The sequence below is a fragment of the Lutra lutra genome, chromosome 6 (assembly GCF_902655055.1).
Source record: "Lutra lutra chromosome 6, mLutLut1.2, whole genome shotgun sequence".
NCBI lineage: Eukaryota > Metazoa > Chordata > Mammalia > Carnivora > Mustelidae > Lutra > Lutra lutra.
The window spans coordinates 112,103,168-112,129,360 of record NC_062283.1 but is presented as its reverse complement, the minus strand read 5'-3'; the positions used below and the strand labels follow the sequence as shown (position 1 = coordinate 112,129,360).

General features: G+C 39.1%; 1 protein-coding gene and 1 non-coding gene across 6 annotated transcripts; both read left to right on the top strand.

Moving 5' to 3' along the window:
• The first annotated feature begins 4,687 nt into the window (after positions 1-4,687).
• SRSF12 (serine and arginine rich splicing factor 12) lies at positions 4,688-24,223 on the top strand. 5 transcript variants are annotated; one of them, XM_047732393.1, is made up of 5 exons: positions 4,688-4,955; positions 14,198-14,302; positions 15,651-15,754; positions 15,905-16,046; positions 21,565-24,223. In XM_047732393.1, exons 1-5 carry the CDS (start codon positions 4,891-4,893, stop codon positions 21,932-21,934), a joined length of 786 nt encoding a protein of 261 aa, XP_047588349.1. In that variant the 5' UTR covers positions 4,688-4,890; the 3' UTR covers positions 21,935-24,223. The 5 variants fall into 5 exon arrangements, with proteins under 5 accessions (XP_047588349.1, XP_047588351.1, XP_047588353.1 ...); XM_047732395.1 differs by lacking the exon at positions 14,198-14,302 and adding an exon at positions 14,431-14,777 and having other exon boundaries at positions 4,691-4,955; positions 15,631-15,754; XM_047732397.1 differs by lacking the exon at positions 4,688-4,955 and adding an exon at positions 5,122-5,329.
• LOC125103356 (U5 spliceosomal RNA) lies at positions 19,738-19,851 on the top strand. The gene has a single exon (XR_007128362.1). It is a non-coding gene; the product is annotated as a U5 spliceosomal RNA (small nuclear RNA).
• Positions 24,224-26,193: the final 1,970 nt, after the last annotated feature.

The following is a 26,193-nucleotide window of genomic DNA, read 5'->3' as shown; positions in this document are numbered from 1 at the left end:
AAATGTTGAATTGCATAGGGTGAGAGCTGGCCCCCTTTTAATAATCTACATTTGGAAAAACATTTTAGTTTGGTGCTAGGGTGGCTTTAGCATCTCTCTATCGTGTGATTAATTTCCCTTTTTAAGAGATAGCAGGCCTCAGTCTTGGAAGCCTTGTAGATAAAGGTAATAGGCTAGAATTTACATTTTTTTAAAATAAAATGATATTTTGTAATGATTATCCTCTGTGAAACTTCTAAAATTAATATTGGTGATAGAATGTTCTTTTAAAATAAAAGTAAGCTAGGGGCGCCTCGGTGGCTCTGGCTCAGTGGCTTAAAGCCTCTGCCTTGAGCTCTCTGGGTCCTGGGATTGAGCCCTGCATTGGGCTCTCTGCTTAGCAGGGAGCCTGCTTCCCTTCCTCTCTCTCTGCCTGCCTCTCTGCCTACTTGTGATCTCTGTCTGTCAAATAAATAAATAATCTTATTTTTTAAAAGTAAGCTAATTTAAAGAAAAATAATAAGCCTATTCCAGTTAAAAAGTACATCATGGCAAAAATCTCGTAGGATATATGAAAATATTTGATTTACGTCTGGGAAACACTGGGCTGGGTCTCTCAGAATTACAAAGCATTACTTCTATTTTTGTCCCGAGTTCCTAGCACTATGGTTAACATAGAGTAGATCACCACTAAACAATTGCCAAATTAATTAGGTGAGGAAGAAGCACACACCTCTAACATTTTCAAGACCGAGTGTCATTTTGAGGGAATATGCAGGTAAGTGGCAGGCCTTCTGTAAGCCAATGTTTCTGAAAGAGTTAAACACCATCCATTGTTATCATATAAATGACCTTTTAAATTATTTCCTTCAGCTACTGTGGAAGAAATCAACTTCCTAAGAGGATACAATCATAGATGTTTCAACTGGATTGTTGGAATAATGTTTTATAAGCTGAAGTTTGGGGCAACAGAAGAAAGTTTACAATACATTCTAACCAAATCACCACATCACCCTTCACCTTCAAGGTCATGCATGGTACATTTTAAGAAAGGGTAGACCAGAGCAGCTCTAACTAGAGGAGAGCTAGCACCATGTGTTGGGGAGTGAGCTCCCAGCATTAAGAGAGATTTCATGGTCAGGTGACTTCATTAATTCTGAATTTGTTTCTTCAAAGTATTTTCATTGCATAGATTTTAAGATACTCACACATACCCAAGTACAATTTAATTTTCAATCAGTTATTTCTTTTTTGTGGTGAGGATAGACTGTAATTTTAAAAAATGTATTAAATGGAAAGGAAACAGTTTCTGCAAAGGACAATGTATTAAACTCTGCTGTAAATTATTGTCAGATTTTGCCAGTGGTAAAACTCCTTGGGAGTTTCCTGGTGATTCTGAAAGAACATTAACTTTCCCAAGCCTGTAAGATACCATTTGGTGTCTCAAAGCAATGACTGATTTACTAAATGTCACCTCGCTAAATTCTAGGACCTAGGATAAATGTGTATATATTTGTGAGTCTGGTGACAGGCAGGGTATTCAGTCTTGACCTAAGCCTCTTCCCTACTTCTTTAAAGTACTTCAAAACGTCAAGGAAAGGAAAAAATATGGTTTCATTAGTTACTCATCTCAGCTGGTTTGAGGACCTACACTGGCATTGTATAACCTTCTTTCATTGTCCATGCCTGACCATGTTCCTCCTCAGGCCTTCCAACTAGAAAGCAGCTCACTTACCCTTCTTTACACTTCATATTCAGAAACAAGAAGAGCATATACTTTTCTGTAATGTAAATAATTACGGCTCTACAACTAAACTCTTAAATAAAAAATACACACATTTAAGGTGTATGATGATTTGATAAACATACACATATATACGCAGTAAAATGACCACTATAGTCAAAATAATTAACATGTCCATCTCCTCACAGTCACCATTTCCACAACTTACTTTAAATCAATTCTAGCGGGGCGCCTGGGTGGCTCAGTGGGTTAAGCCGCTGCCTTCGGCTCGGGTCATGATCTCAGGGTCCTGGGATCGAGTCCCACATCGGGCTCTCTGCTCAGCGGGAGGCCTGCTTCCCTCTCTCTCTCTCTCTGCCTTCCTCTCCGTCTACTTGTGATCTCTCTCTGTCAAATAAATAAATAAAATCTTTAAAAAAATTTATTTTTCTGACAGAAAGAGAGAGAGAGAGCAAGCACACAAGCAGGGGGAGCAACAGGCAGAGGGACAGGGAGAAGCAGGCTCCCACTGAACACGGAGCCCTGTGTTATCCTAGGGCCCTGGGATCATTACCTGAGCTGAAGGCAGATGCTTAACCAACTGAGCCACCCAGGTGCCCCAAATTCATAGTTTACATGGAGTTCTTACCCTACTTAATAGGTCAAGGAATAGGTTTATTAATAACTAATTTCCCACCAAGTCAAGTCTTTTCTCCACAACGTCAGTATAGTGGGTTCAATGGTGGCCCCAGAAAAGTTATGTCCAACCCCTAACCCCCAAATATGACCTCATTTGGAAAAAGGGTCATTGCAGCTACAATTAAGACTCTTTTTTTGTTTTGTTTTGTAATATTTTATTTCTTTATTTGAGAGAGAGAGAGAGAGAGAACCATAGCAAGGGAAGCAACAGGCAGAAGGAGAGGGAGCAGCAGGCTCCCCACTAAGCAGAGAACCGACATGGGGCTCCATCCCAGGACCCTGGGATCAAGACCTTAACCCAGGTAGCTGTTTAACCAACTGAGCTACCCAGGCACCCCTACTTACAATTAAGAACCTTGACATGAGATCAGCCTAGACTATCTGGATGGGCCCTAAATCCAATGACAAGTAATCTTATAAGACAGAAGAGGAGAGGGTCCTATGAAGATGGAAGCAGAGACAGGAGATACGCACCCTGAAGCCAAGGAATGTCTGGAGGCAGCAGGGACTAAAAGAAGCAAGGAAGGATTCTCCCCTAGAACCTTCAGAGACAGTGTGGTCCTACCAACACCTGATTTCAGACTTCTGACCTCCAGAACTGTGAGAGAATAATTTTCTTTTTTTTAAGATTTAAAGTAATCTCTATACCCAATGTGGGGCTCAAACTCAAAATGATCAAGAGTCTCATGCTCCACTGATCCAGCCAGCCAGGCACCCCGTAAGTTTCTCTTGTTTTAAACCACTGAATTAGAGGTAATTTGTTATGCCAGCCCTAGCAAACCAGTACACTCAGCATTCCAAATTTCCCTACTCGAAACCCAGCCTGCTCTCCAGCCTCATTTCCCTGTTCTTCAGCTTTTTTTACTCCTGCTTGCCTCCTTTCAGTCCCTCTTGCCTCAGAGTCTTTGCACATGCTGTTCCAGGGCATGGATTGCTCTTCTTCATTCTTCAAACACCTTCCCAAGACTTCAGGGAGACGTTCAGTGACCCTCTAGCCCTGCTTGCCAACCACTGTAAGGTTCCCTTTCAGCAGCATACCATAGTTTATGCATTTATTAGTGTTATTATTAGATTCTGCCCCACTACCAAACTGTAAGCTCCATGAGATTAGGGACCCTGCTCACTCCCTACCGTTATATATTCCCTGTCTAGCCCTGTGCCTGCTGTGCCAAAGCAATTCCTTTTTGAACAAATGGCCACTGTTCTAGAAGTGTTTCTAGAACTTGGGAAACTCTCACACCTTAAAGATAACTGTGAGCGGTGTAGGATGACCCTCCAACTTATCCACTCATATCAACCACTTCTGAGACTAAAAAGGGGGTGCTATCAATAATTACAAGTTACCTGGTTACATTTCTGGGTAAGAGGCTGTGCCAACTCTAAGAGCAAACCTGAAGAAGAAGGGTAACCAGAAAGGGCTGGGCTACATTTTGGAACAAGGAAAAGAGGCTACTTTAAATTTGCTCAATTGCTGCTGCATTTTCATTGCTTTCTTTTACATCATATAATCAATCGCTCATTCGTTTATTGTTGGACCCTCTCTCTACAGTGTAAGCTCATTGCCGTATCCCACACCTAGCCCAGTTCCCGGTGCAGAGTAGGCACTCAATAAACATCTAAATGAATGTACCCACGGCTGAATACTACGCCTTAAGGGAATAACGGATGAAGAATCAAAGCACAAACAAAACCCGAATCCTCACAATTCGAAAACCTAGGCTCAAATCTAAAGGGACAGGAGTAGGAACAATTGCCAAGGCCTTGGGCTGAGGGTGCAGGAATGAAGGCCCCGGTGGCTGTGCAGCAGTTGAACTGTCTTCATCCCCACCCACTCCGAAGACTCTCAACACCCTCTCTCCGGATCCTCTAACTCCCAGCTCAGCTTCAGCTCCTAGGACCCCTCTATCCTTCACGATGCTGCACACTCGGACCCCAGCCGCCCCCTCCCTCGATCCCTCAGACTCTAGCCTCCAAGTCCGCCGCCTCCCCGGATCCCCGCGCACCCGGCACCGCCCCATCCCTAGACCTCCTCGGAACACTGGACCCTCCGCACCGCCCGTCCCCGATCCTCTTTTGCGCCGCCCCCTTCTTCTCAGATCCCCTTGGTCTGCGGGACGCCGCTCCTTCCTCTCCCCGGATCTCTTCGGACCCCGGGACTCCCGCACAGCCCCCTTCCCTTATCCCTGCGGGCCCCCGCACCGCCCCCTCCCCGGATCCCCTTGATCTTCCGGACCCCGCGCCGCCCCCTCCCCGGATCCCCTCTGCTGGGGCCCCGCCCCCACGCGGTCCGCACGGACGGGCTCGCGCCGCGCAGCGCCCCTCCACCCCCGCCCCCGCCCCCGCTCCCGCCTCTGCGGCTGCGCGCTCGCGGGGCCGAGGCCGAGGGGAGGGGGTCGCGCCGGGGGCCGGCTGAACTGCTGTGGCGGCAGCGAGAAACGGAGCGAGCCCGGCGGCCGCGGGCAGGCCCGGAGGCAACGGAGGAAGCCGTCATGTCGCGCTACACGAGGCCCCCCAACACCTCCCTGTTCGTCAGGAACGTCGCGGACGCCACCAGGTGAGCGGCGGCGGCCGCCGCAGGTTGGCACGCGGGGGAGGGGCGGGGGTAACGGCAGCGTCCCGGAGCCGGGTCGCGGCCCGGCGCCTCCCCGCCGCCCCGGCCGGTGCCTTCAGCGGAGGCGCCCTTCCCGGGGGCGGTGTGAGCCCTCGGGCTACTCGGAGCGGGGGCGGGACTGGCTCCTCCGCCCTCCGGGCCCGCGTTCCGCACGGGCGCAGCGCACTCCCGCGGCAGGGCCCGGCGCCTGGGGGATCGGTGCCCATCCCCTGCTCGAGCACCGGCGGCGCGCAGGCTGCTGCTCTCCCGGTAGCCAAGGTCCCTCCCTGCCCCTGGCCGATAGTGTTTTCGCTTGGTCCCTTTGTCGTCGTGCCCCGATAAAGCTGCGCGTCCTGCGTCCTAGATGAAGAATTGGGGATGGTCGGAAGGTATAAAATAATGCGTACCTTGGGCCTTACAATTTCGGTTTCCTCAGTCTGGTCTAATTACAGGGGATGCCAGTGAAATTTTGTTACACAATACAAAGGATGGCTTCAGTGAATGAGATTTAAATGTTTTCCTGTAAAGTTCAGAGTGCAGTATAAACATCCATGATACCGGGTTGGATAGACTTCCCTGGTCCAGTGTGATGCTCTCAGTCCACACATTCTCCTCCCCGCCTTGAGAATTTTTATCTACATAGTGCTTAAACAAATATTAAGGAATGACTGCTTTATAAAGCACTTTCTCCCTTAATAGACGCCAGAGGGAATGACGGAGAGTGGGATAGGGGCATTAAGAGACGTTTCCATTTCACTGGGTTTACTTAATTTACTCCCCGCTCAACCTTTTTAGGTGTGCAGTATTATCTTTATTGTACATAAGGAAAAGCTGAAGCTCAGACTTTTAATGATTTACCTGGGGCTTCATGGCTCCAAATATATTGGAGCCCTTGACTCCAGAGCTGTATGGAGTAATCATAATTTACCTGAGAGGAGTAAATGTTAAATATTTTTTTTATTTGATCCCTACTATTATGTACATCACAGCTATGGATTAGGAGTTAATATACCTTAATTAACATCTAAAAGATGCCTGTGTTTATATTTCTCTTCTCAACCTGTTCATCAATATATTACATAGAAAACAAGCGAAATTTTTAATTTGGGCAGGGTAAAAAAAAATTCCCACAGTTGAACAGACCACTTGAATGCTAAATAAGCATCATGCCTCTCCAGTGTGTCTACCAAAAAAAAAAAAAAAAAAAAAAAAAGAGGTTTCCAATTCTAATGGCCAGCCAGCCAGGGTAATATGAATGAGTGAAGTTGTCAGCTTATAAGGTAAAATAGAATGGTGTGGACCGTAGCAAATAGAAACAGGTGCCATCTAAAGGGGACAGCAGCTGGTACTACTAGCTCCAGCTAATAACTACTCTGTAGAGTAGTTGGACTTATTGCCATATCATCCTAATTTTCTGGAGAAGTCAGAAAACTGTGTGTGTAAACTCTGTTTCAAAATGGTGGCATTAAGTTGAATCATGAAATTCCCATTTTTGTAGATTTAAAATCTGTAAAATATTAGAGTTTTGTGTTTCATCAGCACACCTTAAAATTTTTTTAAAGGTTGTGCTGGCCAAATAAAACACATCAGCAGGTGACACATGATCTCTGATCTAGATAATCCACCATGAGTAATCAAGACTGAAAACTGAAATCTGTTGATTTCCTTTTACAATTTTTTCACCACTTTTTAGCACTGCCACTGGGGGCAATCATCTAGGAGGTTTGTATTAATGGAATAGTAATTGCTAACATTTGTTGAGTATTCACCATGTGCTAAGGACTGTACTAAACACTTTGCATATATTATCTTATTAAATTTTCACAATAACCCTATAATGTATATTCTTTATTAATCCCATTTAACAGATTAGAAACAGGCTTAGAGAAATTTTTTTTTTAAGATTTTATTCTTTTTTTTTTTTTTTTTTTTTTTTTTGAGAGATAGCAACAGAGATAGAGCATGAGCTGGGAGGTAAGGGAGAAGCACTCTCTGTGCTGAGCAGGGGGCCCAATTCAGGACTCCATCTCACGTCCCTGGGATCATGACCTGAACTGAAGGCAGCCGCTTAACTGAATTGAGCCACCCAGGTGCCCCTAGAAATTAAGTATCTTACCTAAAATTGCACAGCTACTGAGTACTTTTGTGAAGGTAGAATCATTACATGTAACCTATATTAAAAGCTTTTGAGGGGGCACCTGGGTGGCTTAGTTGGTTAAATGTCTGCCTTCGGCTCAGGTCATGATCTGGGTTCCTGGGATCAAGTCCCAAAGTTGGGCTCCCTGCTCAGCGGGGAGCCTCTTTGTCCCTCTGCTTTCAGCTACCCCTGCTTGTGCTCTCTTCTGCCTACACATGCGTGTGCTCTCTTTGTCAAATAAATAAATAAAATCTTTAAAAATAAAAGCTTTTTTGTGTGAGGTGGCATGCAGTATAAGTTAACTAGCAATATGGCAACTAGACACATTTTAAAATAGCTTTAATATTTAGTATGCTTATAAAGAAACCATTGGGGTAAATGTTAAAACAAATGGCATAAAATTACCTATATGATGTGATTTCAATTATATTAATAAATGAAAAAAGGAAAAAGTATAGAAAATGAGCCTGGAAAGAAATCCATTTGAGTGGTTTTCTTTTTCCTCTTTTCAAATTCTATTAGTTTTATAACAAAGCCAAATTTTATTTAAAATGTGTCTTTGTAGTAGGCATCATAATATATGCCATAAAGCACAAGACATTAAAAGTTACTATGGCTTTAGCATAAAATTTGTTAGGAATGAAATTGAGTGCAAGAACCAAAGAAGGATTTAAAATTTTGGGGGGCGCCTGGGTGGCTCAGTGGGTTAAGCCGCTGCCTTCAGCTCAGGTCATGATCCCAGGTCCTGGGTTCGATCCCCACATCGGGCTTTCTGCTCAGCAGGGAGCCTGCTTCCTCCTCTCTCTCTGCCTGCCTCTCTGCCTATTTGTGATTTCTCTCTGTCAAATAAATAAATAAAATCTTAAAAAAAAAAAAATTTTTTAAAGGGACACCTGACTGGTTCAGTCAGTGGAGTGTGCAACTCTTGATCTCGGGTTGTAGGTTTGAGCCCAATGTTGGTTGTAGAGATTACGTTAAAAAATAAATACAATCTTTAAAAAAATGTATTTTTATGATGTTATAATTTGTATTATTTTTCTTCTCACTGGTGAAGCAAGATCTGGATCAGGAAGAAAACTTAATATCTTTGTTCTTTTACCATGTAGAAGAGCAATTCTTAAAAATTTTTGGATATAGTTTTCGAATGGAACAAAGTAATGTCCAAATCCCAAATAAAACATTCCCATTTTGATGCATAATATCATGTCAGGTTGGGGAGCCACTATCAGGTATCCTCTTTTGGACATAGTAGCATTTTTTGCTTACAGTGTATATAAGGCTATATTGATTTTGATGGTGGTATAGAAAAAGCTTTAAACAGAATTCAGCAAGATTCATGAGAAGAAGTGTTAGCAAATTACAAATAGAAGGGAACTTCCCCTGCCCAATAAATGACATGTATGAAAAGCCTGTAGTTAACAAGATACTTAATGGTATGAACGGAATGCTTTCTCCCTAAGATCAGAACAAGACAGGGGTGCCTAGGTGGCTTAGTCGGTTAAGCGTCCAACTCTTAACATCCAACTCTTGATATCAGCTCAATCATGAGATTGAGCCCCAGGTTGGGCTCTGAGCTCCATGTGGAGTTGATTGAGATTCTCTCCCTCTGCCGCCACCCCCATTCACTCTCTTTTTCTCTCTAAAATAAATCTTAAAATGAGCCAGGGTGCCTGGGTGGCTCAGTGGGTTAAGCCTCTGCCTTCAGCTCAGGTCATGATCTCAGGGTCCTGGGATCGAGCCCCACATTGGGCTCTCTGCTCGGCGGGGAGCCTGCTTCCCCCACTTTCTCTGCCTGCCTCTCTGCCTGTTTGTGATCTCTCTCTCTGTCAAGCAAATAAATTTAAAAAAATAGTAATAAGCCAATGACGCCCACTCATACAACCTCAATTCATCATTTTGTTGCAGGTCCTAACCAGTGTAACAAGGCAAGAAAAACAAATAAAAGACATAAAAGTTATAAAGCTAGAAACAAAATTTGCCCTATCCTTAGGCAACGTGTTTTCATAAAACTATAGTAAATAATGAGTTTTAGTAAGTTTAAGATACAAGATGAACTTACGAAAAATCTATTCTATATATTAGCAGCAAACAATTGAAAATAAAAATTTTAAAACAGTTTAATTTGCCTTAGTATCAAAAAAAACAGACTTGGGACTGAGTTTAAGAACAACAACAAAAAATACATAATAAAAACCTTTGCGTTAAAAACCACAATACAGGGGCGCCTGGGTGGCTTAGTGGATTAAGCCGCTGCCTTCGGCTCAGGTCATGATCTCAGGGTCCTGGGATCGAGCTCCGCATCTGCCTCAGCATCCCTGCTGAGCAGAGAGCCTGCTTCCCTCTCTCTCTCTGCCTAACTCTCTGCCTACTTGTGATCTCTCTCTCTGTCAAATACATAGATAAAATCTTTTTTTTTTTTTTTAAGATTTCATTTATTTGACAGAAAGAGATCACAAGTAGGCAGAGAGGCAGGCGGGGGCGGGGGGGGGGGGGGGAGCAGGCTACCCGCTGAGCAGAGAGCCCGATGTGGAACTCGATCCCAGGACCCTGAGATCATGACCTGAGCTGAAGGCAGAGGCTTAACCCACTGAGCCACCCTGGTGCCCCCTAAATAAATAAAATCTTAAAAAAACAAAAACAAAAACACAATGCAGTGCCAAGAGAAATTAAAGAAAATATAAATTGATAGATATACCATGTTTGTAGAATGGAAGACAAAATAGTAAGTTACCAGTTTCCTCCCAAATTGATTATATTGTAGATTCAAGGCATTCCTGATTAAAGGCTGTTTAAGAAATAGAAACTGGGGTTGCCTGGCTGGCTCAGAAGAGTGTGCAACTCTTGATCTTGGGGCCCCAAGTTCGAGTCACACATTGGGTATATAGATTACTATAAAAAAAAATAAACTTTGAAAGAACAAAACAAATAAAAAAATAGAAATTGACAAGTTAATTCTAAAATATATTAATATACAGAGGAATCTAGAAAAAGATCACTTCTCTCTTTCTCTCTGCTGCTCCCCTTTCTTATGCTCCCTGCCCCATGAAATAAATAAATAAAATCTTTAAAAAAAAAAATGGGCAAAAAACTCCCAACAGACACTTCACAAGGAAAAGTAGCACATGAAAAAGTGCTCAACATCATTTGTACTTTGGGAAGTGCAAATTAAAACCACAGTGAGATTCCACTTAATACCCACCTGAATGGCTAAAATTAAAAAAAAAAACAAAAAACAAAAAACAAACCTGACAAACCAAGTGCTTACAAAGATTGGTACAACTGAAACCCATATATTGTTGGTGGGAGTATAAAGTGGTACAACCACTTTGCAGAACTGTTTGGCAGTTTCAAAAAATTACATATATACACTTTAACCCAGAAATTCTGCTGGTAGGTATTAACAGGAAATTATTGTTCCATACGCATGAAAAGATGTTATATCTAACTGGTTGTTAGGTAAATTAAAATTAAAACATCAACAGTCCATTAGGATGACAAGAATTTAAAATGTTAATGAAGTGGAGCAGTAGAAATTCTTAGGCAAGTGTTGAGTATAAATTGATCTGGTCACTTTGGAGAATGTGTAGTGAAGCTGAAGATAGCGTATTCTCCAACTCACCAACCGCAGAGTGATACATCCCAGGGATCTCATAGAGCTCCCCGGAACTCATGTATGATAATGTATGCTGCAACACAGTTTGCAATTTTTAAAAAAGGCAGCATCTTCAATGTTTATCCACAGAAAGACAGATTAGTAAATTGTGATTTATTGATAATACCAATACAAAGTTAAGTGAAGCAGAACTACATAGAGAAATCTCAAGGGAGGAGAAGGTAAGGAGCAAAATTATTCAAATTGTCTGGTACTATTTATATAAAATTTGATATATATAAGAACACTTAATTATGCATATATTCATTTGCAGTAATAACAGTTACGGAGGGGTGCCTGGCTTGTTCAGTCAGTAGAGCCTGTGACTCTTGATCTTAGCGTTGTGAGTTCAAGCTCCATGTTGTGTATAGACATTACTTAAAAAGTAAAATCTTAAAAAAAATACAAAGTTATGCAGAGGAATGATGAATACTGATGATTGTTTCTCAGGTAGAAGAATGTAATGTAAACATCTCATTTCCAAAAAAACAATTCCTGAAAATGATGACAAGTGTTGAGATATAGTAAATGCTGTTGGTGGATACATAGGTGTTTGTTTTATGCTCTATTTTCTGAATGTCAAAATTGATGACACCGAAAATATAAAAATTAGAACAAAACAATAGCTAACAGGTGTAGAAGTGGGGACAGTGAATGGGAGCTAGCTCTTCTGAGAAGTTTGACTTCTTCAGACTCCTATCACCCTTGGCTTCTGGGATTCCAAGCCTCCACGACACACATTACTCCAATCTCCTTTTATACTATCTAGGATCCTTTTCCTATCAGCCACTCACATTTGGTTGATGGGATTGATTGTCTCAGAAAATACTCATTTGTATTCTAGCTTTGCTGTTGGCTCTGTGTATCAATGTGCAAAGTAATTTCTTTCATTCTCAGTCTCCTTGACTACTAAATAGGTAGCAGTAATATCAAATGGTGACTCAGTATTTTGAGTGCCTACTTTGTGCCAAACAACTAGTACGCTGGTGAAGACACCCATTTTTTTTTTCTTTTTTAAAGATTTTATTTATTTATTTGACAGAGAGAGGAAGAGATCACAAGTAGGCAGAGGGGAAGGGGGAAGCAGGCTCCCCGCCAAGCAGAGAGCCCGATGCGGGGCTCGATCCCAGGACCCTGAGACCATGACCCGAGCTGAAGGCAGAGGCTTAACCCACTGAGTCACCCAGGTGCCTCGAAGACACCCATTTTAAAAGTGATCCTAAACACCGATTCTCAGAATTGCCTATGAAACCCTTAAAAAAATTAAACCTAACCGGGGCCCACTTTGGAAAGCACTGATTGGGTCCGGGGTTGTTAATGCATCAGGCTGGAATACCTGTTTCTGTAACATTTCCTTTACAGATGATTCCAATATTCAGGAATGGTTGAGAATCATTACTCTCTAGTCCATGTTCACGGGTAGCAGGAATCGTTTTCCTTGTTTTCCATCACATCCCTAGAGTTTGCCCATTGTAGGTGCTCAAAAAGTACTTGTTGGATGATTAAATGAAAGAAAAAGACATTGTCACTACCCTTGAAAGACAATAGTTTCAGAGAATGCAGACAATTAAATGTTTTATAGTAAGTATTAAATGAATAAAAATACTAAATAATAAAAATAAAGTATGTTTTGTCAATTGCACTGCCGGTATATAGTGGACATTTAATCATAGTTGAATTCACATCTCTAGCTTTATTTTTTTAAAAGATTATTTGTCAGAGAGTATACAAGCAGGGGGGCAGCAGGCAGATGAGGAAAAAGGCTCCCTGCCGAGCAAGAAGCCTGATGTGGGACTTGATCCCAGGACCCTGTGATCATGACCTGAGCTGAAGGCAAATGCTTAACCGATTGAGCCATCCAGGCATCTCTCTCACATCTCTAGCTTTAATCACTGACTTCTAGTCTGGAGAAGAAAATAAAATTAATTTGTATAATCATAATTTTTGGTTGTTTCCAGGACACTTTTTTTTTTTAAGATTTTATTTTATTTTATTATTTAAGTAATCTCTATACCCAACATAGGGTTTGAACTTTGAACCCAAAGATGGAGTCACATGCTCTGCCTGCCAAGCCAGCCAGGTGCCCCGTCTATAGAACTGTTATGAATGTTCTACCATCACCTCAAATCCAGCAGTTCTTTTGCCTCCCTCCTCCCTCTTCAACTCTCTTTACCAGTTGTCTAATTTTTGTCACTGACACCATCTTTCTTCCATTTGTCCAGGTTAGCAGTTTTGCAGTCATCTTTGAGTCTTCTTTCTGTACAATATGTTTTGAAGTACTCTTACTTTTCTAAGCCATGTTTTGTGCTCATAACTTGGTGTTGAACCTCTAAGATCTTCATGAGGCAGTAGGTAGTGGTTAACACAGACTAGTGTCAGGTTGTGGAAGTTTGATTCTAGTTCTGTCATTTGCTGGCTTGGTAACCTGAGGTGAATTCATCTGTCTGTGCCCTCATCTGTAAACAACCATAGGGTGGTTGTAAAAATTAACAAGTCTTGAGGTGAACAGTGGCTCCATTATAAATGCACTACCATTCTCAGCTATAGTAGCTAAGTATTTTGTCTCTTGAGTTAGATTGTTGCTCCATGAAGACAAATATGCTAAATAATCCTTTGGTGTCCCCTCTTTACTACCTATGATATATAGCAGGTTTAAAAACATTTGTCAAATTTAAGAATACTGGGGCACCTGGGTGGCTCAGTGGGTTAAAGCTTCTGCCTTCAGCTCGGGTCGTGATCCCAGGGTCCTGGGATCGAGCCCCGCATCGGGCTCTCTGCTCAGCGGGGAGCCTGCTTCCTCCTCTCTCTCTCTGCCTGCCTCTCTGCCTACTTGTGATCTCTGTCTGTCAAATAAACAAAATTAAAAAAAAAAAATTTAAGAATATCGTAGTTATTTTGCTTTATGTTTAAAAGTAAAACATCCATTTTTCTTTAAAGCCTGAAAAATAATTTTAGAACTTCTTTAGAATCTAATTCTTGTGATCTGAAAACAAAATTAACATAAACATAGAATTATAGTGAGGTAAATGAATGTGTCCTTAATGAAATAGGGTCAATAGACCTCTTTGTATTGACAATTGAAGTATGTTATAATAGAAGTAATTTTCAAAGATGGATAATAACTTTCCTGGGTCATTGTTTCCCCAATCTGATTAAACATAACAGCCACCTGGAGTGCTTATAAAAATACAGATTTCCAGCCCCTAACCTAGATCTTTTAAATCAGAACCTCCAAAAATGAGGCCTGAGGATTTATTTTCTTTTTTCTTCCTTTCTAACCCTGGGTGATTCCTATGACAATTTTAAAAAATACTAGTTTAGATAATATACTTTTGAAGGTTTCAACTGGATTTCCATAGGCACAATATTTTAATCCAGATATTCATATTTCTTTGCCTTATTTCTAAAACACTTCAGGCCTGAGGACTTGCGCCGTGAGTTTGGTCGATATGGCCCTATAGTAGACGTTTACATTCCACTTGACTTCTACACCCGCCGCCCAAGAGGATTTGCTTATGTTCAATATCCTTTGTTTTACTGTATGCATGTGAATATACTGTATACATGTGCAGATGCGCATGTGTATTCAGGAGCATATGTTGTATGAGATTAATATTGCCTAATTAAATGTGTTTATTTCTTTATCTCAGAAAATCTAAAGCAGTCCACAGTAGCTGGCAAGCGCCCCCCAGTTTGAACCAACCTGTTAGCTAGAATCCAAGCATAAACCGAGCAGGCGAGAAAAAAGGCACCTAAAGTCCAAGCATCAAGGAGTAAAGAGGGAGGGTGGACACAGATATAAAGACCTGGAAGAGGGGAAGTCTTTATCAAGCAAAAGACAAAGCCAACACCAGGTTGAGACTTCGGCTTTCCTACATTTATTCAGAGTTCCAGAGTCAAAGCCAAGTCTGATTTTGTTGGTTCTTCGTCTCTTAAAAAGTCCATCTTGCAAGCCTTAAAGAGTAAAGGTCAAGGTTCAAGATCAAGTGACATTGAGGTAATTGCCAAAGTCTCATTTTGTATTGCATTTCTTGAGCTTTTTCTGTTTTCTATTTAAAAAAAAAAAACAGTGAACAACCTCCTGAAAGACAGCTATTTAGTCATTTTATACAGTTTATTTCCATTTTAGTTAGGTTTAATATATAATTTATGTAGATAAGGAAGTTTAGTGGGATATTACAAACCAGTATATGTAATTCCGGATGTTCACAGATTGCTTTTGTGTTTCTTTTATAATTATATCCCAAGTAATAAGAACATAAAAGTATTTTAAAGTAGTAGGTTCAAAAGTAAATATCATTTTTAAAGGTATAATGTTTTAGGGTACATGTGTTTGTGTAGTTTTGTTTGTAATAAGTAATTTCTCCTAAGCATCATAATTAAAATACCTTTTAGTGAAAAAGTAATTGTAATTTCAGGATAAAGGCTTTTGTGTGCTGACTTTTTCAGTGAAAAACCTGAAAGAAGGGAGTGAGTCCTATACAGTTTATTTTTTAATACTAGCCAGGGTTGGACTTACTTTTTTTTATAACCTGTTTGACATTATACACGCATACTACATTATAAAGTGTACATTAAAAGTATAGTTAAGTGTTTGTTTCTGTTCTTACTTTTAGATAGGTTCTTCTAAATCATAAGGGGGCATTTGTTTTCATAATAAAGGTGAAATTCTTTCTGCCTATATATATATATATATATACATATATATATATATACATACACATATATATACATATATATATTGGAGATGTAAGTTTAATAACTTGGAGTTGTTTTTCCTATTAATTTCATGTCACATGTAAATTATTCTTTAAAAATAACATTTTTTACTTGATATCTGATGTTCAAAGTATCCTTAACAGCTAGTCATATTTGAAGATGTTCGCGATGCTGAAGATGCTCTTTATAACCTCAATAGAAAATGGGTATGTGGCCGTCAAATTGAAATACAGTTTGCACAAGGTGATCGAAAAAGTAAGTTCAACTAAACATTAGATCTTATTTATTCAGCAGAATGAGTTTTAGTTATGACAGATTTTTCCTATTTCAAATTCTTTCGGAAAATAATACTGTTAAAGTAGCTGTTACTGAGGTTTTCAGGTAATAAATTATTTCATATTCTAGCACCAGGCCAGATGAAATCAAAAGAACGTCACCCTTGTTCTCCAAGTGATCATAGGAGATCAAGAAGCCCCAGCCAAAGGAGAACTCGAAGTAGAAGTTCTTCATGGGGAAGAAATAGGAGACGGTCTGATAGCCTTAAAGAGTAAGTACAAATATAAGAGGATTGAAAAACTTAATTTTCTACTTTCCCTGGAAAACATTTTTTTTTTAAAGATTTTATTTATTTATTTGACAGAGAGAGATCACAAGTAGATGGAGAGGCAGGCAGAGAGAGAGAGAGAGGGAAGCAGGCACCCTGCTGAGCAGAGAGCCCGATGCGGGACTCGATCCCAGGACCCTGAGATCATGACCTGAGCTGAAGGCAGCGGCTTAATCCACTGAGCTACCCAGGCGCCCCCTTAGAAAACATTTTAAAGAGTTTTCAGAAACAGGCCACAAGAATAATTTTATTTAATATACATAAAAATCAACTTTTTTTAGAAAAATATGCTCTTAGGGTGCCTCGGGTGACTTGGTTAAGTGTCTGTCTTTTGATTTTGGCTCAGGTCATGATCTCAGGGTTGTGAGATCGAGCCCTGCATCCAGCTCCATGCATCCAGCTCCATGCTTAGTGTGGAGCTCAAGATTCTCTCTCTCCCTCTTCCTGCCCCGTCCTCCCTCCCTCTCTCTCTCTCTCTCTCTCTCTCTTTAGGAAAAAAAAAAAAGATGTGCTATTCTCTATTTAGAATGTATTGTTACTTAACTTGGGTTTATTGGATAACTTCCAGTGTTTTTATTTCATGGAATATTTAACTTAGACCTTTTTAATAGAAAAATAATATGTACTGAAGAAGAAAACCAAATCTTAAAATGTGTACTTGACAAATAAAATGAGGAATTTTATTTTAATTTGAAAGATTTTATTTATTTATTTGACACAGATAGTGAGAGAGAGGGCACAAGCGGGGGGAGCAGCAGACCAAAGGAGAGGGAGAAGCAGGCTCCCTCCTGAGCAAGGAGTCCCACTCAGGTCTTGATCCCAGGACCCTATGATCAATTTCAGTTATTGTTTAAATAATAACTGAGCTGAAGGCATATGTTTAATGGACTGAGCCACCCAGGTGCCCCAAGGAATTTTAAATAAATAAAATTTTCCTAACTGAACTCAGTAATTAAAAATCTTAAGTTCTGGTGAATAAAAACTCATAAGAAATAGAACGAATCACTTGTGAAAGGTTGAAACTAAAATTAATGTAAATCAATATACTTGTAAGAGATAAGTTATTTTCAAAAATAAATTCAAAATATGGTATTATTATAAGAAGACATGAAAATAATAGGTTTTTTGAAAAAGATATTTGCATGTTGTCTATTTTGTTAGCCAAGAGTTTGTTTCTGTTAGAATAATAGTAAATCACAATGGAAATTAATTTGGTAAAGCTATTTAAATAACTGAAATTGTATTAGCATGCCTAAAGCCTTAAATAAGTTAGTATTTATCTGGAGTTTTAATGTAGAATTTTAAGGTAAATTCTGTCCTTGTGGCACCTGGGTGGCTCAGTTGGTTAAGTGTCTGCCTTCAGCTCAGGTCATGATACCAGGGTCCTGGGATTGAGCCCTGCATCGGGCTCCCTGCTCAGTGGGGAGTCTGCTTCTTTCCTCCTCCTCCTTGTGCTCTCTCTTACTCTCTCTCTAATAAATAAATAAAATCTTTTTTTTTTTTTAGATTTTATTTGACAGAGATCACAAATAGGCAGAGAGGCAGGCAGAGAGAGAGAGAGAGGAAAGTAGGCTCCCTGCTGAGCAGAAAGCCCGATGCGGGACTCGATCCCAGGACACTGAGATCATGACCTGACCCGAAGGCAGAGGCTTAACCTGCTGAGCCACCCAGGCGCCCCAATAAATAATATCTTAAAAAAAAAAAAAGTAAATTCTATTCCTAAAGGTTAGCACTGGGGTTCCTGGCTGGCTCAGTTGGTGGAACCTGCCATTCTTGATCTTGGGGTCATGAGTTCTAGCCCCATGTCAGATGTAGAGTTTACTTTAAAAAAAAAAAAAAAAAAAAAAAAAAAAAGAATGATCAGCATTTACACTAATATTCTCTTTCTGTGAGTAGTATGCTTACCTGGGGAAAAAGAAAAAATGTCTATTGTCCCAAGTCTTCATGGAACATCAGGAATAGAATGAAACCCCATCTTGTAAGACAATACTCTTTTGCTTTAGACTCATTATAACATCATTGCTTAACCTCCCTGACCTGTTTTTTCATTTTTAAAATTGTATCATAAAGAATGCAGATCTTGGGGCGCCTGGGTGGTTCAGTGGGTTGGGCCGCTGCCTTCGGCTCAGGTCGTGGTCTCGGAGTCCTGGGATCGAGCCCCGCATCGGGCTCTCTGCTCAGCGGGGAGCCTGCTTCCTCCTTTCTCTCTGCCTGCCTCTCTCCTGCTTGTGATCTCTCTGTCAAATAAATAAATAAAATCTTTAAAAAAAAAAAAAAAAAAAAAAGAATGCAGATCTTACCTGGCTCTCCTTATATTCGTAAGGATCAGATTTTGTGTCTGCATGTGTGTGTGTGTGTGTATATGTAAATGAAGCAGAATTCGTATAAGCCTAACAAAATGATAAGCAAATACAGTATATGTGGTATTATCTTAGACTAAAAAGAGGCCTCTTATTTTGTTTTTAGTGGATATGGATTAAAAAAACAAACTAGGGCGCCTGGGTGGCTCAGTGGGTTAAAGCCTCTGCCTTCGGCTCAGGTCATGATCCCAGGGACCTGGGATCGAGCCCCGCATCGGGCTCTCTGCTTGGCGGGGAGCCTGCTTCCTCCTCTCTCTCTGCCTGCCTCTCTGCCTACTTGTGATCTCTGTCTGTCAAATAAAATCTTTAAAAAAAAAAAAACAAACTAGTTTGTTGCTGTCCACTGGATTATGATGAACTCTTTGAGGGCAAGGAGTTTTGTTTTATTCATGCTTATATCCTCAGCACTTAGCAGTAGTCCCTCGCTCATGTTAGCCATTCCATACATTTTGTTGAATTCATACTTCAGTGCATATATATATATTCCTGAAAAATTACCCCTCAGCCTTCTTTAGTAACATCCCCCTTTTTTTTCCCCCTATGTTGGATTTTTTTCTGAAAGACAATTTTCCCATTTGGCTTTCTATGACAGGAATGAAATTTAATAATTTCTTTCTTTTTTTCATTAAGAGAGGGAGAGAAAAGGTTGGGGAGAAGCAAAGGGAGAGACAGAACCTTAAACAGGCACCACACTCATTGTGGTGCCTGACATGGGGCTTGATCTTACCACCCTGAGATCATGATCTGAGCTGAAATCAAGAGTCAGATGCTTAAACGACTGATCCACCCAGTTGCCCCGAAATTTAATAATTTCTAAAAGCTTCTGCTTTTATTCCAGAGTATATTCTCGATCAGTATATTTATACTGTCCGGTGCTCTTTATTCCTTCATATAATTCCATGCTTCTATCTGAGATTATTTTCTTTCATCCTAAAGAAGTTTTAGTATTTCTTACAGTATAAGTCTGCTGGCAGTGAATTCTTTCAGCTTTTGTTTATCTGAAAAATCTTCACTTTATATTCACTTTTGAAGGATTTTTTTTGCTGGAGATAGAATTCTGAGTTGGCAGGGACTTTCTATGTATGTATGTAAATAATCTCTACACCCAGTATGGGGCCTGAACTCAGGATACTGAGATCAAGAGTCGCATGCTCTACTAACTGAGCAAAGCAGGCACCCCTTTCCCCTGCTTTTAAAAATATTATTCTATTGTTTCTTGATATTTATAGTCAGCTGTCAGTCTTAATGTTGCTCCTTTGAAGGTATTGTGTCTTAAATTCTGGTTTCTCTTCAAATCATATAAATCTTTCACCTTTTGCTAAAAAATTTCCATGGAGAGGAAAACTGGCTCTTAAACCACTTTTTCGAGGCCTTGTTTTAACAGGACTATAAAAAAGTAAATAGTTAATTAAATAAAGGTAATGTGTCTTATTCTCCAGGGTTTACTGAGCATCTTGAAATTGTGAGTTGATACCTTTCACTAATTTGGGAAAATTCTAGGTCATTATCTCTTTAAATATTGCTTCTGCCTCATTCAGTTTTTCTTTTTGACTGTGTGACTATGTTCTGTATTCTCTCTTACACTCTGTTATGGATTTCTTAAAATTCCTTTTCTTGTGTTTCAGTATTTATGTTGTTTTACAGTTCAGTTCATTTTTTCTTCTGCTGTATCTAGATTGCTGTTATATTGATCTAATGACTTAAATTTCAGAAATATATTTTCAGTTCTAAAATGTCCATTTGTTTCTTTCTATAGATTCCAGTATTCTCTCTTTTTAAATCTGTTTGCCTGTCTTTTCTTCTTACTTCCTTGAGTATCTAGTCATAGTAATTTTTTTAAATTCCTGTCTGAATAATGCCAGTATCTATATTACTTTGCATCTGGGTTTTGGGTTTTATTTTGGTCTTTCATTTCCTTAGCTTTTAGTAATTTTTATCTATTTTTCACATACCTCATAATGTCTTTATTGAATGTTGGACATTGTTGATGAAAACTTAAAACACTTTGGGTGATACCCTCCAAAGAAAGTTGTTTTCTTCTAGCAGGTGGAGTATTGGCAGATCACCTTGATCCTCTCGAGGCTTGGTTTGAGGCATTGTTAAGGCTGATTTATTTTAGCTTTATACTTACTCTCAGGGTGTGGTCATTACCTGTAGGATATGGTCCTCATGGGTTCTTAACTGAAAGCCTGAATTGTTACTCTCAGTTCCTTGACCTTTGGTGGCTTAAACTCCAGTCTCTCCCCCCAGCACTGTGTGTCTGATAGAATTTCAGCTTAATTCCTGAATCTTCCAACTGCTATTTTTGCTGACTTCTTGGAGTCTGATCCTGTACTTGCACAGCTTAAAAGATGGCCAATGACTTGAAGAGAATTTATAGGAAAATTTTAGGAGGTTTTTCTGTCTGCCGTTCCCTCCTTGAGATTTTGCCTCTTTAGTCCCAACCATTTTGGTAAATCTGAATCCTAACTTGTCTCTCCAGCTTAGTCAGATAGCCATTTTCTGGTTGGGTTCAGTTTCCCCATCAGCACTTGGAAAATGGTCTTAGATAAAAGAGCCATGGCTTGTAACCCCTAAGGTTCTCCTAGGGTTGGTTATTCTCCAGTGCCTTTAAATATAATGTTATTTAGCTTCTTTATATAGTTGTTTTCCACGGAAAGTTTAGACTCATACGCATTGTTCTATCATGGCAGGATTCAGAAGTCCTGCATCTAGATTTTGTGTTTGTCTTTATAAGCATTATTTGACAAACTTTAATTACTTTCTCTTTTTTTCTTTCCTTCAGATTTTCATACCTCTTGGGAGTTGTAGAACCCAGATTAAACATGCAGGGCATTTTTCAGAACTGACCCATATCATAAGATAAATCTAGCAAGGCAGATTTGGTCACAGATTCTAGTATAACAGATATTACAAACTTGTTACTTATGTTTGAACTAAAAGCATGCAAAATAAAATTAGAATTGTTTCTTTTAGTTTATCCAGGAAAAACATAACTAACATTATGTAAAGTGTATAAATTCCTGAAATTGCTGTTTCCTAACTTTTCATTAAATGTTTTTGTGTGAAATATATACTCTTAACATTCATAATGTTTGCAGGTCTCGACACAGGCGATTTTCTTATAGCCAATCTAAATCTCGCTCCAAATCACTACCAAGGCGGTCTACCTCAGCAAGGCAGTCAAGAACTCCAAGAAGGAATTCTGGTTCTAGAGGACGGTCACGGTCCAAGTCCTTACCAAAAAGGTCCAAGTCAATTGGAAAATCACAATCAAGTTCACCTCAAAAGCAGACTAGCTCAGGAACAAAATCAAGATCACATGGAAGACATTCTGACTCCATAGCAAGATCCCCTTGTAAATCTCCCAAGGGGTATACCAATTCTGAAGTTAAAGCACAAACAGCAAAACACTCTCATTTTCGATCACATTCCAGATCTCGGAGTTATCGTCATAAAAACAGCTGGTGAACAGCCGCAGAAGAGCGCTACATAGTCTTGAATGTGTTATCAAACCTCTCATTATGTTAAATAAAAATTCTTCAAGGCTTATAGAAAATGTGAGTTACTTTGGGCATGTGCAACAAATAAAATCTCTAGTTTTGGGGTAATAAAGACTTGGTCTCAATTGAAAGGGCCCATACCACAAATTATGATGTGTCTGATATGTCACCATTTTATGGACCCTTTTTTTGTTTACATTGTGGCAGAAGGATACTTTTCAAGGGAAATGGGTAAAATGGAACTAATGTGGAAAATCCTACTTGGATATGAAGTATTAGTAATATTAATGATACCATTTACAAAAATATTTTTTCCTTTAAAGCACTTTTACTTTCATGTAAAAAGTAATTATAACTGTATAATTACATAGGGCAGACTTAAACTACTTGATACCTTGATGACTCTCTTGTATCTTCTGTTTAAACTTGGGCCAGTTCCTAGTGGATATTAGTTCATATTACAAAATTCTGACATTCCTAAAAGTAGAATTTATCTAGAGATCAAGTGTTCAAAAAATACATTCTCTCCTGAGCTTAAAAAAGCTTTTATTTTTACTGTGTGGAACAGTATAGATAAATTGACATTAAGTTGCATCCTGTACCGTGTTCATTCACTTTCAGAAATAGGAAAATGTTTTAAAAAATACTGAGTTTTGAATGGTTGGAGACTACTTCTCTAAAAATTCTGTGCAGGACTCATTATCCAAAAATACTCATATTAAGCCTTATACATTTGAAGAGTGGTACATTTTGTATAAAAATAGTTTTTTTAACATTATTTCTACATATCTACTTTTCATCCACTATTTAATTTTTTCTTTTTGGAGTTCCAGCTCAAGACTTTAAATTGCATAGAATAAGTCCTGTTATTTTTGCAAGTGTTTAGTATCTTGTATTAAAGAATTCAAGACTGCATCCTCAATAAGCTTTGTGGTATTCAGATTTACTTTACATGCTCTTCATTTTTATAAACCAAATAACTTTATTGATATTGCTTTTGTAGTTGTTAAAACTGAGAATTTCTTTAAAAATGTGTTGTAGTTTACGTTTTTCAAAGGGTTTTGGTAGTATTTGTGGTAAAATGGTTTTGCATATGATTACTATAGGGGATATATTTATAGAGTTCTACTTGTGTACTTTGTTGAAGTATATTGAAAATTAAAAGGTCTCAGCCCATATAGTTAATATTTGTGACTAGAGTGCTTAAGAAAAAAAAATCTGTCTTATATTTTTGGCATATAGGAGCCAGTGTTGCTTCTATTTTTTTTTTTTTAATACTAATTCCACTTTTCATTGCATTTTAGACCCTATGTAAGAACAACTTTACAAAATAATTTATATGCTGGTAATATTTGGACAAGTACCATAAATTCATGTAACTGTACAGTACCTTCTGAATACACTTTCTTTAATCATTAATAGAATTAACTTCAAAACTACAACTCTTGAAGTGTTCAGCTGTAATAAAATTTAGTCATAAAATTATGTGGCACTGTTGAAAATCTAAAGGATAGTCCAAAGAAAGAACAGACAAATAGTAATGTTTTATATTTTCTAAATAAATGTTTGGGTTTATCCACACAGTTACCTGAAATACTGTTCTTTGAAATACTAAGTAGGAATTGATTATAGTGTCTATACTTTGCATTTGATTATATCTTAGTAAAAATTTAATACAGCAGTATTTCTGAAGATTCTTACCCTTTAATTTACCTCTGATTTGGTTTTCCATTGTAATCTTCAGGCTGCTTAGGAGGATACTATTTGATTTGATGGAAAAACTGGAATAATAGTTGAGACTCTTTTGAACATTTACTTGGCACTGCTCTGTAAGTTTTACATTATTTACTCATCATCACAACAGCTGTATGAGATAAATACCACTGCAGATAAGGAAAGGGGATGCAGAGAGGCTCAGTGATACCCACTAGGTCACATACCACATACTATTAGACTTGGGAGTGGGCAGTGGCTGGGCTCCCGACTTGCCCCTCCCTGACTGTGATGCTTTGACAGATATATGCTAAACTGAGATAATGTTTAGAGGGAAAGGAGAGAATAGAATTAGAAAAATGATTATAAGCTTTCAGTGTAAATGGGTTCTGTGACTAAGTGGAAATTGACAGTTGTGCTGGTTCCTTGAGAAACTGTCTTCTGGTATATCTCTTCTAGGATTCACTTTGTTATAGAATTGTTTCTTGGACCATTTAGGAGAGGATACTTAGGATAAGACTGTTAATAAATAAAGCAAATGTTTCACACATCTGTGATCATTTCCTTTAAAGATAATATATTACTCAGGTACTTCCCAAGTTTAGTATAGGAGAACTAGCTGTCTACATTTGTTCAGGGTCAGAGGATAAGTTAATATAAAAAAAAAATTAAAATGGCCACTACAACTGTTTGTTTCTTCTTCTCCCCATAAATAATACACAAATAATTTCTGGGGGCACCTGGGTGGCTTAGTCAGTTAAGTGTCTGCCTTCAGCTCAGGTCATGATCCAGGAGTCTTGGGATTGTACCCCATGTCAGGATCCCTCCTCAGTGAGGAATCTGCTTCTCCCTCTCACTCTACCCACCCACCCCCCTGCTTGTGTTCTCTCTTGTTCATTCTTTCTCAAATAAATATATTCTCAAATAAATATAATCTTTAAAATAATTTCCATATAACAGCTGATACTTGGAGCTGCAAACAGTGGAATACACCAATTTTTTTATTTGAAGCCTAGGATTTCATCTTGCGCTGGGCTAACTTATTTTTAAATGAACAGAACTAATTTCGGGACACCTGGGTGGCTCAGTCAGTTAAACATCTGACTTCAGCTGAGGTCCTGATCTCAGGGTCCTGGGACCGAGCCCCAGTTTGGGCTTCCTGCTCAGTAGGGAGTCTGTTTCTCCCTCTCCCACTAATCCTCCTCCCCACTTGTGCTTGTGAGTTTTCTCTCTCTTGGTCTCAAGTAAATCTTAAAACTAGTTTCGGGACTTTATATATTATTTGTAGTGTTTACTTGAAATGCAACTGTTGTATTACACATAAGAATGTCTGCCTTTATTCTCATCCCATTGCAAGAGGCAAAATTAGTAAAAATCTGAAGTATTTAGAAATATTTCTACACTTCCTCTAAACTCTATTAAAATTTTAATTTCTTAGAATTAAATATTAATATTTGTTTTCCATACAGGTGGTAGAGTATTTGGAGTATTTGTATGTAGATAAATATATGCTACTTAGGAGCACTTGACTAGCTCAGTTGGTAGAGGATGACTCTTGATCTTGGTGTGGTGAGTTTGAGTCCCACACAAAGGGTAGAGGACACAGTTTACTTAGGGAAAAGAAAAAAAATGCGCGCGCGCGCACACACACGATATTTAGTATGGTGTGGTGCAGAGATGTTAATTTGGCATCATGGAACCAAAACTTGAGGTCTAGGGCCTGTAGATTTTCAGACAAGTCCATGACTTGCAATAGTTTAAGGACCAGTGGTTTAGTGAGACCTGGCTTTTGGAGTCAGAACTGAACCTATATGTGGCTAGAAAACATTTTCAAGGATTAAATGATGATTATGCACCTTAGCATCTAAATCCCTCCCTTGATGAATAGGACATTTAGGATCATATCATGAACTCTGGCATTGGTTTATAAGGTCAATTTAGGCCTTCTGGAAAATTTGTATACGTTCAAAAAGATGTTTATAAAATTAAGAAATTAAATATGAAGATAATTCAGTCAAGAAACTTTTTTGGAAATACACTCTCTGATAGAGTCAGACATAACAGGTTGATTCAACTTCTCTCAATATAATGACATACCATTTTTTTACTTAAATCGTGAAAAATTGAAATAAAAAATACAGACTATTAGGGCGCCTGGGTGGCTCAGTCGTTAAGTGTCTGTCTTTGGCTCAGGTCGCGATCCCGGGGTCCTGGGATCAAGGCCCACATGGGGCTCCCTGCTCAGTGGGAAGCCTGCTTCTCCTCCTCCCCCTGCTTGTGTTCCTTCTCTCGGTCTCTGTCAAATAAATAAATAAAATATTTAAAAAATATATAAACTATTATAATCCATCATTAGTATTTTCTCCCCCAAACTGTAATGTTTTTATTCTGTTTGGGGGAAATGGCTATATGAATCTTATATTCTAGGAATATACTGCAACTCTGAACCTCTGGAAATAAATAGTATCAACCTGTGGAGGTAGGTGGGTGCAAAGTAGATGGACGGTTACGGTC